The following is a 16544-nucleotide window of genomic DNA, read 5'->3' on the forward strand; positions in this document are numbered from 1 at the left end:
CCTGCCAGATTTGTGCTCAGGCAGCAGAGATCCACGAGCAATTTATGAGACAGCCAGATGTTCAGTTTTAGGGAAACTTTATTGATACCTGGCGATGTTTGCTTTTCAGTGGGGATAATGTGTTGAGCTGGGTTTTCCATCAGTGCAGTTATAACCAAGTTTGTAGATCCTTCAAAGGATGAGAGAGGATGATTTTGCCAAACCCTGGATCCCATTATGGCACACAGATGGTTCTGCAATATCCCTGCCCTTTGCCTTCTCAGCTGAATCTTGCTGGCCCATCTCAGCCTGCAGTAAGATAAGGATGGTCCAGTGGGGCCAGTCTGGCACTTATGGTGCTTCTGGTTCTTCCAAGTTCTTGTTAACTGCAGAGAAAGGCAGGAAGATAAAGCAAAATTTACTTCCAGGAACTCTCTAACACCAGAATTGCCTGATAGAAGTGACAAGGACTCTGGTCCTGAAGAAGGTCTGTATGTTGGGTATCCATACATTTGGGGCTGTTGGGAACCCGCCACCTGAGCTTTGGACAGGGCCCTGTGGGAGCCAGGACAGGACTGCATGAAGTGCAGACTCTGACCCTGACGCACAATGCACTGCTTGATGCAGAAACCTGCAGCACAGTGTCCTGACAGCACGACCTTGTGCAGCACCCAAGTGAAATCCAAGCCCCTACAGCGCTGCTCCTCCATAATAAAACCAGCCAAAGACCCACAGGGATTCCTCCCTTCACCTATGCCAGGCCCATCCAAGCTTCTCTCCCAAGAAATAGGGCATGAGGAGTCAGGAACTCAGCTCCCAAGAGCTCAGAGAGCCCAACTCGGACAATTACTGAGTAATGATCAAGTACCAATACTCAGCAACTGTTGCCCCCACAGATGCTCATCGTTACCTCCTGCCCCAGAAACTACCCTATCTTCCCTCTTTCTGCCCTTTAGGAGCCTTGCCCTGTACAAAACCTCCTTGTCAGCATTTTCGCATCAGGATCTATCCCATAGTCAGAATGTCACCGGTGTGTTTGCCTCTACTCCGCTTATGCCCCTCTTCCACCAGCTTGCCCCACCGCATTCATCCTAATCAGATGCTCTATATTCCTTACAGCTCCCTGCTGTATCCATTTCCTTGCCTCCACCAGCATTACCCTGAGCTGGGGGGAGCCTTTCTGCCCTGTGATTCCCCTTCTGTCCTCTGCAGTCCAGCCTGCTGGCTCTGTTAGAAGTGTCCCCACATCACTTCAGATGCCATGGTGAGGGGTAGTTACCTGCACAGACAACGTCAGCGTCCTCTCCGTGATAGCAGTTATGTTCACCCCATGGCCTGGCCTTACAGTCAAAGATGCTCTCTTCCGTCCCGTTGCAATCAACATCGTCCAGCCAGATGATGTCTGACCCTCGCCCATAGCGGGCGCCTCCCAGAGCTGACAGTGGTGACCCGCAGCCCACCTGCTTGCACACCACCTTGGCGTCCTTCATGTCCCAGTGGTCGTCACACACACTGCCCCACCGGTTATCGTGGAGCACCTCGACTCTCCCAGCACACTTGTTCGGGCCATCCACGAGCCGGATCGGACCCTCCTCAGGAATGTCCACCTCTGCACCAATGCCCAGAAAATAAATGTTAGGGGAGCATCCTACACACACTACTGCCTGTGGAAAGCTTGCCTGTGGAAAGCTTGCCTGTTCAGCAGAGGCTCAGGTGTCACTGAGGACACTGGAGATATGGGTAGGGCTTCCGTGGGGTGGGAAGGAACATGGAAAAGCCAGGAAGAGGGGCTGTGGTAAAAGGGCAGGCGGAAGCTTTCCTGGTCTTCGTGGATGGCTGCAGGCTCTACTGTGTGTCTGCTTCAGGGAGTCTGTTGATGCTAATCACCCTGCAGCCCAGAGATGAGATATGGGACCAGAGCAGACTCAGATAGGAGAGGATTTAATGCTGTTCCTGGGTCAGCTACATCCACGTGTCACCCCTGGGTCATTGGGCAAGCGCTGCACCCAGTGATGGAGGTAATCAGCTGCATTCCTCTCTCGTTCCCACCAGCAGACAAAGAATCATAGAATCACTTAGGTTGGAAAAGACCTTTAAGATCATCCGGTCCAACCTTTAACCTAGTACTGCCAAGTCCACCACTAAAGCATGTCCCTCAGCACCACATCTACACTGTCTTTTAAATACCTCCAGGGATGGTGACTCAACCACTTCCCTGGGCAGCCTGTTCCAGTGCTTGACAGCACATGCAGGATTGGGGATGGAGGGGAATTTACCTGAGCACTCCACACTGGCATCTTCCACGTGGTTGCAGATGTTGTCTCCCCATGGCTTCGCCTCACATTCGGTGAGGGACGCTTCTGTCCCTGTGCAGTTCACATCACTCAGCCAGATCTGGCCTTTCCCTTCCCCGTATTTTGATTCTGGAAGGGCTGATAGCGCCGTCCCACAGCCCAGCTGCCTGCATACAACCTTTGCCTCCCGTAAATCCCACTGGTCGTCACAGACGGTCCCCCAGACACCATTGTGAAGTATCTCGACTCTCCCGGAGCAGCGGCTGGGGCCACCCACCAGGCGGACTGAAGTGGAGACGGTGATCCCTGAGTCTGCAGACACATCCAGAGAGGGCATTGGTGTGTGTCCCCCTTATTCCCTGAGTATCCCAGCCCGGGCCTGCACACAGCAGCCTCTCCCCCATAGCTTTCTCCGCATTTCATACGCACCTGTCCAAGCAAGAAGCACAACGGCAGCCTTAACCTGACGAAAAATGGCCACAGAGCACCCCAATGAGCAGGGAGGAGAGAATCTCCCAGACTGAAGCCCTCTTCCATGGTGTAAGGACCCCAGGCCACTAGCAGGACTATCAGGGTAGTACCAACTCAGTAGGAGAGTGCTCCGTAGGAAGCCCTTGTTCCTATCCAAGGTTGTGCTCATGTTGACTGTGAGGACACCCTAACACGTGGCTGGCAAAAGCAGGAGAATAAAAGGATTACCTGAACAAATTGCACTGGCATCTTCCCCATGGTAACAATTGTGGTCCCCCCATGGTCTCGCCGGGCACTCAGAGAGAGCAGCTTCCACCCCTGTGCAGTTCACGTCATCCAGCCAAATGGTTTCAAATCCTCGTCCAAACTTGGCTCCAATAGGGGCCAGCACCGCATCACCACAGCCCAGTTGCTTGCACACGACTTGGGCGTCATTTAGATCCCAGTCATCATGGCACACGCTGCCCCACCGGTCTTCATGAAGCACCTCAACCCTCCCAGCACATCGGTTTGGGCCTCCCACCAGCCGGATTGGCCCTGGCTCAGGTATTTCTGTTCCTGGAAAAAGCAAACAAGGGAGAAGTTTTGTGACAAGTCTCTGTGCCCCTGATCACACGGAGAAAGCAGAATCTTCCATGATGCACCAAACCTGCCTCTGCTCATCCCAAACACCTGTCAACTTCCCAAACGCCTAACTTTTATCTTGAGAAGAAAAGTTGAAGGGAAAATAATATCAGGATGGAGGCTGTCAGGGGAGGCAGGGGACTATCTGTATGCACTCCCAGCTCTGTAGGTTGTTCCAGGTCCAGGTGTTGTGTTGCAACTTCTCTGGATCAAGTGGAGTAGGAAGCTGGAGATCACCAGAGTCATTCTGCATCCCTGACCTCCTAAATGGATGGGTCAGAAATTGCACCCTGGCTTATTTCATAGAATCATAGAATTATCAGGGTTGGAAGGGACCTTAAAGATCATCTAGTTCCAAGCCCCCTGCCATGGGCAGGGACACCTTCCAGTAGATCAGGTTGCTCAGAGCCCCATCCAGCCTGGCCTTAAAAACTTCCAGGGATGGGGCTTCCACCACCTCTCTGGGCAGCCTGTTCCCGTGTCTCACCACCCTCATGGTGAAGAACTTCTTCCTAACGTCCACTCTGAATCAACCCATCTCTAGTTTTAATCCATTCCCCCTAGTCCTACCATTACCCAACATCCTAAAAAGTCCCTCACCATCTTTCTTGTAGGCCCTCCTAAGATACTGGTAGGCCACTCTAAGGTCTCCCCGGAGCCTTCTTTTCTCCAGAATGAACAACCCCAGCTGTCTCAGTCTGTCCTCATAGGAGAGGTGCTCCAGCCCTCTGATCATCCTCGTGGCCCTTCTCTGGACACGTTCCAGCACGTCCATATCTTTCTTGTAGTAGGGGCTCCAGAATTGGATGCAGTACTCCAGGTGGGGTCTCACGAGAGTGGAGTAGAGGGGGAGAATCACCTCCCTCGACCTGCTGGCCACACTTCTCCTGATGCAGCCCAAGATATGACTGGCTTTCTGGGCTGCTAATGCACACTGATGGCTCATGTTGAGCCTCTCATCCACCAGCACCCCCAATTCCTTTTCTTCAGGGCTGCTCTCAAGCCAGTCACTGCCCAGCTTATATCGGTGCTTGGGATTGCCCCAGCCCAGATGGAGGACCTTGCACTTGGTCTTGTTGAACTTCATGAGGTTGGCATGGGCCTACCTCTCCAGCCTGTCAAGGTCCCTCTGGATGGGCAGAGGGCCCCTGTAGCATATTTGAGGCAGAAGGGCCAATGTAGCATAAAGTAGAAAGACCTGGGGCTTACCTGAGCACTCCACACTGGCATCTTCCACATGGTTGCAGATGTTGTCTCCCCATGGCTTCGCCTCACATTCGGTGAGGGACGCTTCTGTCCCTTTACAGTTCACGTCACTCAGCCAGATCTGGCCTTTCCCTTCCCCATATTTAGACTCCCGAGGGGCTGATAGCGCCGTCCCACAGCCCAGCTGCCTGCATACAACCTTTGCCTCCCGTAAATCCCACTGGTCGTCACAGACAGTCCCCCAGATGTCCTTGTGAAGTACCTCGACTCTCCCGGAGCACTGATTGTCACCACCCACCAGGCGGATCTCAAGTTTGGTTCTGTCTACATCTTCTGGAGAGAGAAGACACCTCAGGGTGAGGGCAGGGAATGATAAAGAGGGCTCTTCCTCCCTGGACACGCTGTCTTTATTGCCAAACCAGGAGGAAAAAAAGCCCAGGGTATTCTAGCATCCAAAATCTTTGTGGTTGGGAATGGGGTTTTGAGCTGTGAATGGCCAAAAGCCACAGGTGTTTGTGGGTCCATAAGTCTGTTTTGAGATAAAAAATCACAGGGTTTATTTTTTCAGCAGCAAAGGGTGAGGTGTAGCTCCCCCCAAAACCTACCCCAGCATTTAGGTTCTGGGCAAGTTTCCCCATAGTTAAGTCCAGTATCTCCCAGCAAATGCTGCTACATGGACTGAAAGCAGGGAGGAGAGAATAAAAATATTTCTACCCATTCCGCAAGGGAAGGGCTGGGTTTGCTTTGCTATTGGCAGTGACTGCTGGGTGCTGTTGTGGACCTACAGACAGTCAGCACTCAGGAGTGGAAAGGACCTACTCGGTTCTGCTGTTGAAGCCACCGGGACATACAATCCCTCTCAAAACCTGACTCCAGTTGCCAAACCTCTGATCACAACACTGTTTTCCATCCAATAGCAAGAATCAAATCTCACTGGATACCGTTGCCCCTTTGCACAGATCTAGGGTGCTATAGTGGGAGAAAATCAGGGTCTGAAACCCTGAAGCACCTCCGCACTGGCTCATGGAGCCAAGGGGACACCAGGCATTTCTCCATCTCATCGTGATGAGACCCCAGTGTCAAAGATATACCAAGTTCTGGTTTAAATTTGCTAAAATGGGCAGCTGCTTTGTCAATGTTTTGGATCAATACTGCTCGTTTCAGCCAGACATAACCAGCAGGTACAAGCCACACCTCACAGGGCATAGGGCACAGAAACAGGTTTCAGGCCAAAGTCTCTTGGTCCTGAGCAACATATTTCAATCTCCAGATCAGACTCAGGCTCATTCTGCATGATTGCAGCTATTTTATGATAGCTGTGTGTGTGGACTCATGCTCCACGCTCTACTGCAAATACTGACCTGCCAGCAGGACTCCTGCAAGGGAAGCTGAAATAGAAGAAATACAGGACGTTAGTCTGAGCTCTGCAGAGCATGGAGATTCAGGACAGCAAAACACAGACAAGAGACAAGACCGCAAGCTCTGTTACAGCCCATCATAGCTCTCTGTCTCCCAAACCCAGCTGTCAATGGCTTTTGCCTAGTGCATGCCCATGGGACTTTCTTGATAAAGAGATAAGATAAGGAGAGAAAACTTAAAAAACAATGTCTATGGGAAAAAATGTGAAAATACCATAAGAGAGCAGTTGGGATTTCTTTCATCCGGATTCAGTCACCTGAAAGTCATTGTCCAGACAGATTAGATTACATGGTTAGGTTAGGTTAGGTTAGGCTAGGTTTGATTCAACTTGATTCAACTTGATTTGATTCAATTCAATTCAATTCAATTCAATTCCATTCCGTTCCATTCCATTACGCTACATTACACTACATTACATTATCTAGATTCCTCTGACATCCAGTGGAAAGAGTTGAGTCATGCTTGATGGATACCCATCTCATCCTAGGGCTCGTGTCCAAAGCAGAGCATTGAATTGGGGCTGGAGGTGCTTGTCTCTCCCTAGACACTGGATATGACACCCAGCTCTTATCAACCATAAGGCAAGAGCTACACCGCTGAATGAAACTGCTGGAAATATGACGAGTTGCAAGCAGCACGACACTTATAGTTTTTCCTTTCGGTCAGAGCCAAGCCATGAAGAAGCATTGCCATCTCTGAACTTCAGGGCGACACCAGACGAAATTAACCTCAGGACTGCTGTCAGTCCAGCAAACATTAATGGCAGCAATGAAATGCCATGGGAACAGCTAAGGGCCTGCTGATGGGGTTGTGAAAAGAAGCATCTTCCAGGTGGAATGCATCTGGAGCCTTGTGCAAAGAGGCTGTTCCCATTCAGAAGATTTCCCTGAGGATTAAGTAGAAGTGGAGGCAAACCCTGGGAGGGAAAGCCTGAGAAAAACTTGCCAGGTTCTCTTTTAGCTGGACACTGAGGAGAAGGGGACTTTGTGCCCACTGTAGACGGTCAACAGCAAAGAAGAGCTCAACACAAACAATGATTTCTGATCCCAAATGCAGCAGTCTGGCAAGATCCCAAGTATTGACCAACAGCTTTGGGCAAGGGCAGAACTGCTGACACCAGGACAAGCATTACAGTTATTGCCCAGCTAATTCATTTTTCCATCTGCTTTTTTTTTTTTAAGCTACTTTTAAGGTTTATGGGTAGAGATGCCTAATTTTTATAACCCTTCTCTCTCTAAGTTCCAGCTGCATTCGAAAAACATATCACCTTGTCAGCCTGAAGTGCCTATTCATGTACCAGGGACGGGGTGCTGAGCAACCTGATCTAGTTGAAGGTAGACCTCCCTGCTCATTGCAGGGCAGGTTGGACTAGATGACCTTTAAAGGTTCCTTCCAACCCAAAGCATTCTATGATTTGATGAATCTACCCAGCAGAGAAACAGGGGCAAGGAACCCCACCTGTGTGCTGCTGTCTGTGCTCGTGAGGGCTGGGATTCAGTTCCCAAATTAGACACTTCTCAAGGCGTCTAGGTGTTGGTGCCACAGTGGGGCAGCATCCAGCTGTCCACCTGTGGCTGTCTAGTGACATCTGAGGGGATCTGAGTGTCCACACTCAGTTGTCAGCTATGGATCAGATGACACTGATTGCATTTCAGTCCCTCACAATGTCCTATTTGCTTTGTGCTGCGGGCTGTAGAAGAAGCAATAGTGGAAGAGAGGAACCCCTGGCAAAGAGATGCCAAGCCAAAAGCAAAGAGAAAAAAAATCCCACCAAACTTACCCCAGAGACATGCCAGGAGAACGAGCCTCATGTTGGTAGCAAAGATACCGTGCACTTTTAGTCTCCACGGGAGAGCAGAGCAGGGAGGAGACAGGATATGCACCCAAGGGACTGGCTATTTGAGATGTCCTCCTTGTCGTGGCTCCTCCCCTTCACCCCAAAAACCTCTTTCTGTGCCCCATGGCAGGTGCTCAGCAAGTACGAAAAGCCAAGCCTCTGCCAGGAAGCGGCCCTTGTGCCATGAGCATCACGTAAGCCATGGGATTGTGAAACTGGGCTGTTTCGGGAAGCTGCTAAGCAAACAAGTCCTCTCAGGACAGCTGGTTCTGGACTATCAGTGACATAGGTGGTGGGAGACAGGGTTTTGCAAGTTGTCTTGCAGGACTGGCTTCATAAACATGGCATCAGTGCTCAGGTTTATCTGGGAAAATGGGTAGGATCCGATGATGCTGACGCAGCAGGAGAGGATTTAAGAAACCTTTTCCCACTGCTGAAAACAGCATCTTCCAAAAGTGGAAGTTTCTTCCCGTTTTTCTCCTGAGTTTGTCCCAAGAGATGGGAAGGCTTTGCAAATTTTGTTGGTTTGTGTGTGTGTGTTCACAACCCAGTTAACTTTTTGGTTGGTGTGAGACCTCCTCCCAGTCTTGACAAAGCCAGATGTGAAAGTGGCAGGATACTCTGTCCCTGGATGGGACAGACAGGCTCCAAGGTCCCCTGTGAGGCTGAATCACCCAGACAGTCGCACAGCTGAGCAGGGATATGATGCTGCTGTCATGGTTGGGCTCTACCTCGTGGCAGCTTCTCTATCCGGAAAATGCATTTAGATACCTTGTACGCTCAGCAGAGGTCATCAAGCACTCCTAGGAGGCAGCTGCAGCCAGGTGTCACACTCAGACACACGTACTGGAGATGTCTAAGGGGGAAGATGCCCCAGGCCTGGCTGAGAAGGTGGATATCCTGAAGGGAAGGTGATGTGTTGCTGGGAGAATTGCTATGCAACCTCCACTGCACCACAAAATCCTCGACCCCCTCTTTTCAGTTGCATTAGCTATCTGGGCAAGGTTGGCCCACAGGACCATTGCTCAGCATCACCTGTAGAAACAGAGGTGGGTGCGAACGAGCTCAGTTGAACACACAAAAAATAGGTTTTACCACTGAAGGCACACATCTTGATGATGCAAGGAATATCTTTCGTCCCGGGGAGTGTGCGTTGGACAGACAAGAGTTTGTGCAGCTCTGAGTTACTCCGCTCTTTAGAGCCAGGGACTACTTGTAACCCCTCCTTTGTCTTCCCCATGCCAAGGAAGAGTGTGAAGATAGCCTCTGGAGATGAGAGACAAGGAGAGAACATCCCTGGCAGAAAAGGAGGGTAGGAGTGGGTGACAAGGCGCAGGGAAGGTGAGTGAGGGTACGGGTAGCAGCTCTTCTTTGCAACACCTGATCCGGCAGATGAAGAAAAAGAGGCTTGAATAAGAACACATCTCAGGCTACAGAGGACCATGGCTTTCTCAAAGACATGCATCAGTCCAAGCTTAAGTCAGGCCCGTATTAAATTCAGTATCAAAACTTTGTGTGGTGGAGGAGAGCATTGCATCCAACCGAGAGCAGATGAATCATAGAATCATAGAATACTTGGGGTTGGAAGGGACCGTTAAAGGTTATCTAGTCCAACCCCTCCTGCAATGAGCAGGGACATCTTCAACTAGATCAGGTTGCTCAGAGTCCCGCCCAACCTCATCTTGAAGGTTTCCAGGGATGGGACGTCGATCACATTGCTGTTCCAGTGTTTCACCACACGCATTCTAAAAAAGTTCTTCCTTATAGCTAGTCTGAACCTACCCTCTTTCAGTTTAAAACCAGAACCCCTTGTCCTGTCTCAACAGGCCCTACTAAAAAGTTTGTCCCCATCTTTCTTATAAGCCCCCTTTAGGTACTGGAAGGCCACAAGAAGGCCTCCCAGGAGCCTTCTCTTCTCCAGGCTGAACAACCCCAGCTCTTGCAGCCTGTCTTCACAGAAGAGAATACGGACGAGCTCCCCATATTAGCATTTGAAGACCATTCTCATCTGGTTGCTTAGTTTTCAGTTTTGCTCACTGAGGACATTTTCAATCTCTCCATCTCTGTCCTGTTTTCTCTGCTTAGATAGCTGTTAGCGCCTCCCTTCTGGCCAGTCTCCAGCAGGCCAACAGCTGGCCAATGCCCTTCTTGAAAGGTGATGCACACACTCAGCCACTGCTGTGCAGCAGAAACCTCAGCACTCCTGGGAAAAGAAGACGGGGATGGGGGCATCTTGTATGCAGGGGGACCCCCTGTTCCAGAAGTCTCAGGTGAGGGTTGCTTTTTTCGCAATACCTGTAGGTTGTTGAGCCACAGCCTGTTGTACTTTGATGCTGATCCTCAGGTTCTTCCTGCTTGTGGGGAGTCTGGCCAGTAACCCCTGGTTTGTATTTGTACAGTCGATTATTCACTTGATAGTTAATCCCAACAAACCTGTGGTCATTGACAACACTTGGCATGTTATCTTCTAGGTGGCTACAAATAGAAGTATTGACTTTGTGCTCAATGTTTTTCCAGGAACTGAATTTAGACTGAATCTTCTAAAATTCACTGGAGTCCTTTCCTTGCCCCCTCCCTCATTCTCTCTTCATTCCTCTCTTCCTTCCACTTTTCCTCCCTTCCTTCCTTCCTTCCTTGCTTCCTTGCTTGCTTGCTTCCTTCCCTCCTTTATTCTTCTCTTCCTCTCTTTCTTTCTTTCTCTCTCCGTCATTCAGTTATTCATTCATTAAGATCCAAGTGGATCAGGGTGCAATTTTGACCACGTAAGGAGGCTTGGAGCAACAGACTGTGCATGAGGGCTCTTGCATGGAATGCTATCCCTTGTACTATATGACACTCCTTGACATCCACTGTGGCATATTAGACAAATGCGCCCTTTCCTGTGTGTCTGCAGTGTGCCTACATCTGATTAGCAGACATTCCTTTTATAATTACTGATGATTTAATTGATACACGTAGTTCAAAGTAGTATTTTGGCTTCTGCAAGACATTGAGCATGGCCCAGCCCTTTGTCAAAAAGTCCTGTGCCAGGGTCCTTGGGGCGCTGACAGCTCTCCATGTCCATTCCCACATCCCACTCTCCTTTAACCTTGGCTTTTTCACTTCCCATACTTTGGGTTGGGGGAGGAGCAGGGGCTGTTGTGCCAAGGCTCCATGGCATTTGCTCTTGCAAAGCCTTGTTGAGGCATTGACCCAGACCTCAAATTTTAGCAGGATTTGCGGGGAGAGACTGTTGTGCTGGGTGTAGAATGAGCCACATACATCTTGAAGGCAAACATTTCAGTAGGACAATCAGACATCTGGAGCGTATCATGTGAATGGGGTCATTTGATTGTACTTTATAGAAGAAGAAACAATTTTGACTGTGGTTTTGGGGGGCACCTTGTGGTCATTGGGTAGAATGTGTTGGCCACGAGTAGGTGTGCAATAAAGGTGGCCCAGTCTCCACTGGGAACAGGGCTAGAAGGTTTCCTCTATGTCAGGTCATTTTCTGGCTGAAGATGATCCCTTGCTCAATCCCTTCGTGTCTCTGGCTGCCTCTATCAGGAAGTGAAGCTGTCATTAATTACAAGCAGTAATTACTTTGGCAGCTGAAGGAGCTGGGCTTCCCCGCGAGCTCTGTTGAACACAAACCACAGAGCCATCTCTTGGCCAAGGTCCACAAAGGTCCTTCCCCTTCTTTGATTCTTCGAAGCCACTTTGTGGGCATAATAATCTAAATCTCGCAGAAATCTGATTACCTGTAATGCTTTTGGCTGCGGTCCCCAGGGAGATGCCATCCTGCACTACACCTCCCTCCACACTAGGACAACACTGTGCTTCTAAATCTCACTGCGTCTTGCACAACTGGCTCTGCTTCTCTCAAACCCACCACCTGGTTTAGACTCTATTAGGCTGGATCAAGAGAGGTGCAATGGGACGCTGTTTTGTCTGCACACCCTTTCCTAAACTCTTGTACAGCACCCCTGGCCCTGGAGCTGGCCGTGCATGTCACTCTTGGACACGTCCTGTGCAATTGAAGAGTTCCCGTTCTTGGCTTGGAAAGTGGAGGGGATATTCTAGTGGCATTAGTAGCCATACCAGTGGGTATTTGTGTTTTGCAGGGTGGAGTCGGGGTTTATTTTTGTAGCATTGTGATTAGAGGAAGCTTTGCTCATCGTCTACCTTTTTTTTTAAAAGTATTCATCATGAAAGGAGAGAACACTTCTTTCTTATTTTTATAAAAAATAAAGACCCCCAGGCACTTGACCATAGGGGGATTTTGCACCATTCGATTTTATTGTCCAGGCTACCCTATCTGCTATTTTTTTCTTTCATTGAATCTGTAAGGAGCTGCTCTGACAAATGCTCTTCCTACAGATCCATGATCTCTTCTGCTTGTTCTGGTGGTCTGGGCTCCCTTGCCCCCACCTGGGAGTGCTGTCAAGGCTGCCCAAGATCTCTTCTGCCTCTGCTCTAAACCCCTCCAGCTAGACAAGATCCCAGCGTGTCCCTCCATGCACAGCTACTTGTGGCACAGCTCAGGGTGACTGAAACATTCAGAAACTTCACCCCTTCCCATTTTAGCCACCCCTCCTGGCTCCTTGGGAATCCCAAACTTTCAGGGCAGGTGTTGCTTTTCCTCAACTCTTCTGTCTTGGATTGCCGCTTGTCCTTTTGCTTCTCAGCTTTTCAGCCCAACTTGAGGTGGCTGCTCAGCCTTGGCTTAGCCTGCTTTTCTCTTGCTGAGGTCACCCTGACCTTTCACCAAAATACTTTATTGTTTGTATACATTCAGCGTCTTTGTGGCTTTTGCTGATTTAATGCATGGCCTTATGGCCACAGGCCGACAGGGATGTTTGTCAGTGGCAGCCAGGCTCAGCCTGCCTGCTCTCACGGGCTCACCCAAGTGCGAGGGCTCTGTAATAAGCTCAGCATCTGCAGAATGGAGGTTGAAAACATATCTTTATAATAATATTTATGAATAGAATTAATAATGTCTTTTTAATGTCTTTATTAACGACCTGGACGAGGAGATCAAGTGCACCCTCAGCAAGTTTGCAGATGACATCAAGGTGAGTGGGAGCATTGACCTGCTTGAGGGTAGGAAGGGACTACAGAGGGATCTGGACAGGCTGGATTGATGGGCTGAGGCCAGTGGTCTGAGGTTCAACAAGGCCAAGTGCCAGGTCCTGCACTTGGGTCACAACAACCCCATGCAGCACTACAGGCTTGGGGGAGAGTGGCTGGAGAGCTGCCTGGCAGAAAAGGACCTGGGGGTGTTGGTCGACAGCCAGCTGAACAGGAGCCAGCAGTTGCCCAGGCCTGGCCTGTATCAAGAATACTGTGGCCAGCAGGACTAGGGAAGTGATCGTCCTCCTGTACTCCGCACTGGTGAAGACGCACCTTGAGTACCGTGTCCAGTTTTGGGCACCGCACTGCAACAAAGACATTGAGACTCTGGGGCACGTCCAGAGAAGGCCAACGAAGCTGGTGAGAGGTCTGGAGAACAAGTAGAAGGGTCTGGAGAGCATCTGAGGAGTGACTGAGGGAAGTGGGGTTGTTTAGCCTGGAGAGAAGGAGGCTGAGGGGAGACCTTCTCGCTCTCTACAACTCCCTGAAAGGAGGGTGTAGCCAGGTGGGAGTCGGTCTCTTCTCCCAAGCAACAGGAGATAGGACAAGAGGAAACGGCCTCAAGTGGTGCCATAGGATGGATATTAGGAAAAATTTCTGCACCAAAAGGGTTACCAAACATTGGAACAGGCTGCCCAGGGAAGTGGTGGAGTCACCATCCCTGGAGGTGTTTAAAAGACATGTAGACGTGGTGCTGAGGGACATGGTTTAGTGGTAACATGGCAGTACTGGGTTAGTGATTTGACTGGATGATCTTAAGGGTCTCTTGCAACCAAAATGATTCTATGATCTGCCATGTCTATTTATTTCACCCAGCTGTGATAGTTGCACACTCCAGCCTTGTAGATCAAGTAGATAAGGGTCTTTCATTTGGTAGTAAAAGGTTATCGGCTTTGTGTTAATACACCAATGTAAGGCACAGGATTTGCCTTGATACGAACAGATTTTAGCTTTGTTTAGCTGTGACAGTGATTGGCTAATGCTCACTTAACTTTTCTCTAGTGGTATTCATGCAACTAGGCTATATACAAATAGGAAAGGCATTTAAAAACAAACAAACAAACAAACAAAACAACAAAAAAAACGCCAACCAGACACTAAATTAAGAAATATTAGTTCATTGGGGCTGAGAGGCTGCTGTGCAATTTATTGGTGCTGAACATGTACGTGTGTTGTGAACCTCGCTGTTGTTTCTGAGGAAGACTGAAGGTGACATTCAGGAAGGAAGGAAGGAAGACTGACAGCAAGATATTAAGGACTGAGTTGTAACCCCAGAAAAAAAGAGCAGGTTCTAGGTAGTTTATGTGTACCTCTTGTAACTATTATTTTTCCTGTGATAATCATATAATAAGGGCTATAAGTGATAATATAATTGCAATTAGACCAATAATCTTTGGTCTATCTTTGTTGCCAATATTGACAACAATTGTTGGTCTATATTTTTTGCCAATTATTGAGTAGGTCAATAATTGTTGCCAATAATCCTTGGACTGTTAAAACATGAATTAAGTTATCAGTAAATTCTTGTCTCTCTATATAAGGTATGTTCCCCTTGTTTGCTCATGATAAAGAAGGAAATGAAATTAAATAATAGCTCACAAAATATTGCAAAAATTGGATTCATACCTGCCTGTATTTTAAAGGAAGTGGAATGATCTTTGTTTTTCAGACTCGGTAATTGTGCATAGTGTAATAAAGGGCCTTTTTTTCTAGAAATATTTATAATTACTTTTAACACCTTGAGAGAACATGTTTGAAAGCGAGTCATTGGGCTAATGAGATAGCAATGCCATTAAATCCTTAAGTGTTGTGACACAGCCCTGCTAAGGACACATGCGAGTCAAACCAGCTCTAATTGTGTGGTCTACCATTCATATCTAATTGTGATAGGTCTACCATTCCTATCTCAGCAATTTTGCATCTGTCTGCTTTCCCCTTTCTTCCCTTGCTTGTCTTTTGCTTGTGAGCTGCCTGGCAGCTCAGCCATGCTCTCAGGCAAGAGAGCCAGGCACACCGCGGCACTGTACCAAACTGTTGCTGTCTACCAAGGGCAATATTTTTCTCCTGTGTGTAGTAGAAAGGGGTTAGCACTGGTGATATTTGACCTGTGTCAAACTGGACCCTTGCATGGAAAAATCATGGCAGCTTCTGGGACTGTTTAAAAAAAAAAAAACCAAACACACCAAAAAAAAAACCAAAACAAACAAAAAACCATTTTTGTTAGGAACAAATGGCTGTAAATTTATTTCATTAGCTACCTGAAATTGGGCATGCTGTGTAATAGTCAAGACTTTTACTTGTTCTGCAACTTTGGAAGTTTGAGGCATTAAATAGCTCATGAAAGACTTAAGTTCTATAGTGTAATTGCAAGAATAGCTTTAAGTAGATATTCATTTGTTTACAAATCTTTTCTTTACACATAGAGAGAAGTTTGATTAGTGCAAAATGCTTGATCCTTCGTATTAAAACGTCATGTTCTAATGTATGCATGTTTTTGTTTGACATCAGTCATTGCAGACTACTTATATCCCTCAGGCAATGTAGGAAAGGATTTTCTCTATAAACATCAGTTTGTAAGGGTGATGAAAGGCACAGGAACTGATCACCACATCTACGACCGTTAGAGGTATGTGCTGTTTGCTAATGACTAGATTTTGATGAGGCTGTCTAATTGCTGCCTGAGATAAGGCAACAGTGCAACTTTGCCAAGGACCAACAATGGCCCAACTCTTGTGATTTGTTTAAGTTTGGTATCAATAGCTATGGGTGGGGGGTTTTTAGGGCTATAAAGTTCATTTGCTTTTTCAGTTGTAAAACATTTGTTGAGTGATATTTGTGGACAGGTTTTGTTGACTGACGTCTTTCTTCTGAGTTCAGGTGCAGTCATCTTCTTATGTGCAAAATAATGTAATAGATTACTATGCAGGCAAATAATATTGTCTTAATACTCGATCTTCTCTACCACTTGAGGAAGTTACCTATTGAACAAATTGCTCATCTTTTTTAAAAAGTCAATTACTGACTTTAGTTCTCACTTCAAATACATAACTTTTAGTGTCTTCAACTGTTAATGGCAGTTTCTGAAGGATTAACACCTCTTAGTGTGCTCTTTTGTTTGAAATTCATTTTCCCACTAGTTCTGCTGCTGACTTTGCTTTAAATGTCTCTACCTCACCTGCGTTTCCTTTAGAGAAATACTCACACATTTACCCAAAAGCTCATCATTCTTTCGTATGAGATGGCCTTTCCTCTTGATATGCTTGAGGTATCTTCCTGCTGCCTTAAGTTCCTGAGAGTAGAACTGCAGCGGAAAGGGTCATTTCAGGTGCTGAAAGAAATAAATGTTTTCATGCCAAGGTGAACAACATGTGAATTCCTCCCTGTTGTCTCAGCATGAGTCTGGTGAGGTGCCTCAGGCACTCTCTGTTGGAGAACAGACCTGTCGTTATTCATTACAGCTCTTGGAAACCTTCCAACTAAGGACTAAAGCAAAGCAAATCTTTGTCAAGTACAAACCAGCTCTGCAGGAACAAGGTGGGTTCCTCATTTGTGAAGCATATCTTGTGAGAAATCAACAGTGCCACATCTTTTTCCATGAGCAC

At 47.9% G+C, this 16544-nt stretch overlaps 1 protein-coding gene across 1 annotated transcript; it reads right to left on the minus strand.

Moving 5' to 3' along the window:
• Positions 1 to 66: 66 nt before the first annotated feature.
• On the minus strand, positions 67 to 7929 carry LOC128901517 (soluble scavenger receptor cysteine-rich domain-containing protein SSC5D-like). Its single transcript, XM_054183583.1, has 7 exons — positions 7774 to 7929; positions 5936 to 5962; positions 4578 to 4907; positions 2973 to 3302; positions 2256 to 2585; positions 1259 to 1588; positions 67 to 365 (listed from the first exon to the last, which is right to left on the minus strand). Exons 1-7 carry the CDS (start codon positions 7802 to 7804, stop codon positions 331 to 333), a joined length of 1413 nt encoding a protein of 470 aa, XP_054039558.1. The 5' UTR covers positions 7805 to 7929; the 3' UTR covers positions 67 to 330.
• Between the last annotated feature and the right edge of the window lie 8615 nt (positions 7930 to 16544).

This window comes from Rissa tridactyla, chromosome 26 (genome assembly GCF_028500815.1).
Source record: "Rissa tridactyla isolate bRisTri1 chromosome 26, bRisTri1.patW.cur.20221130, whole genome shotgun sequence".
Lineage (NCBI taxonomy): Eukaryota > Metazoa > Chordata > Aves > Charadriiformes > Laridae > Rissa > Rissa tridactyla.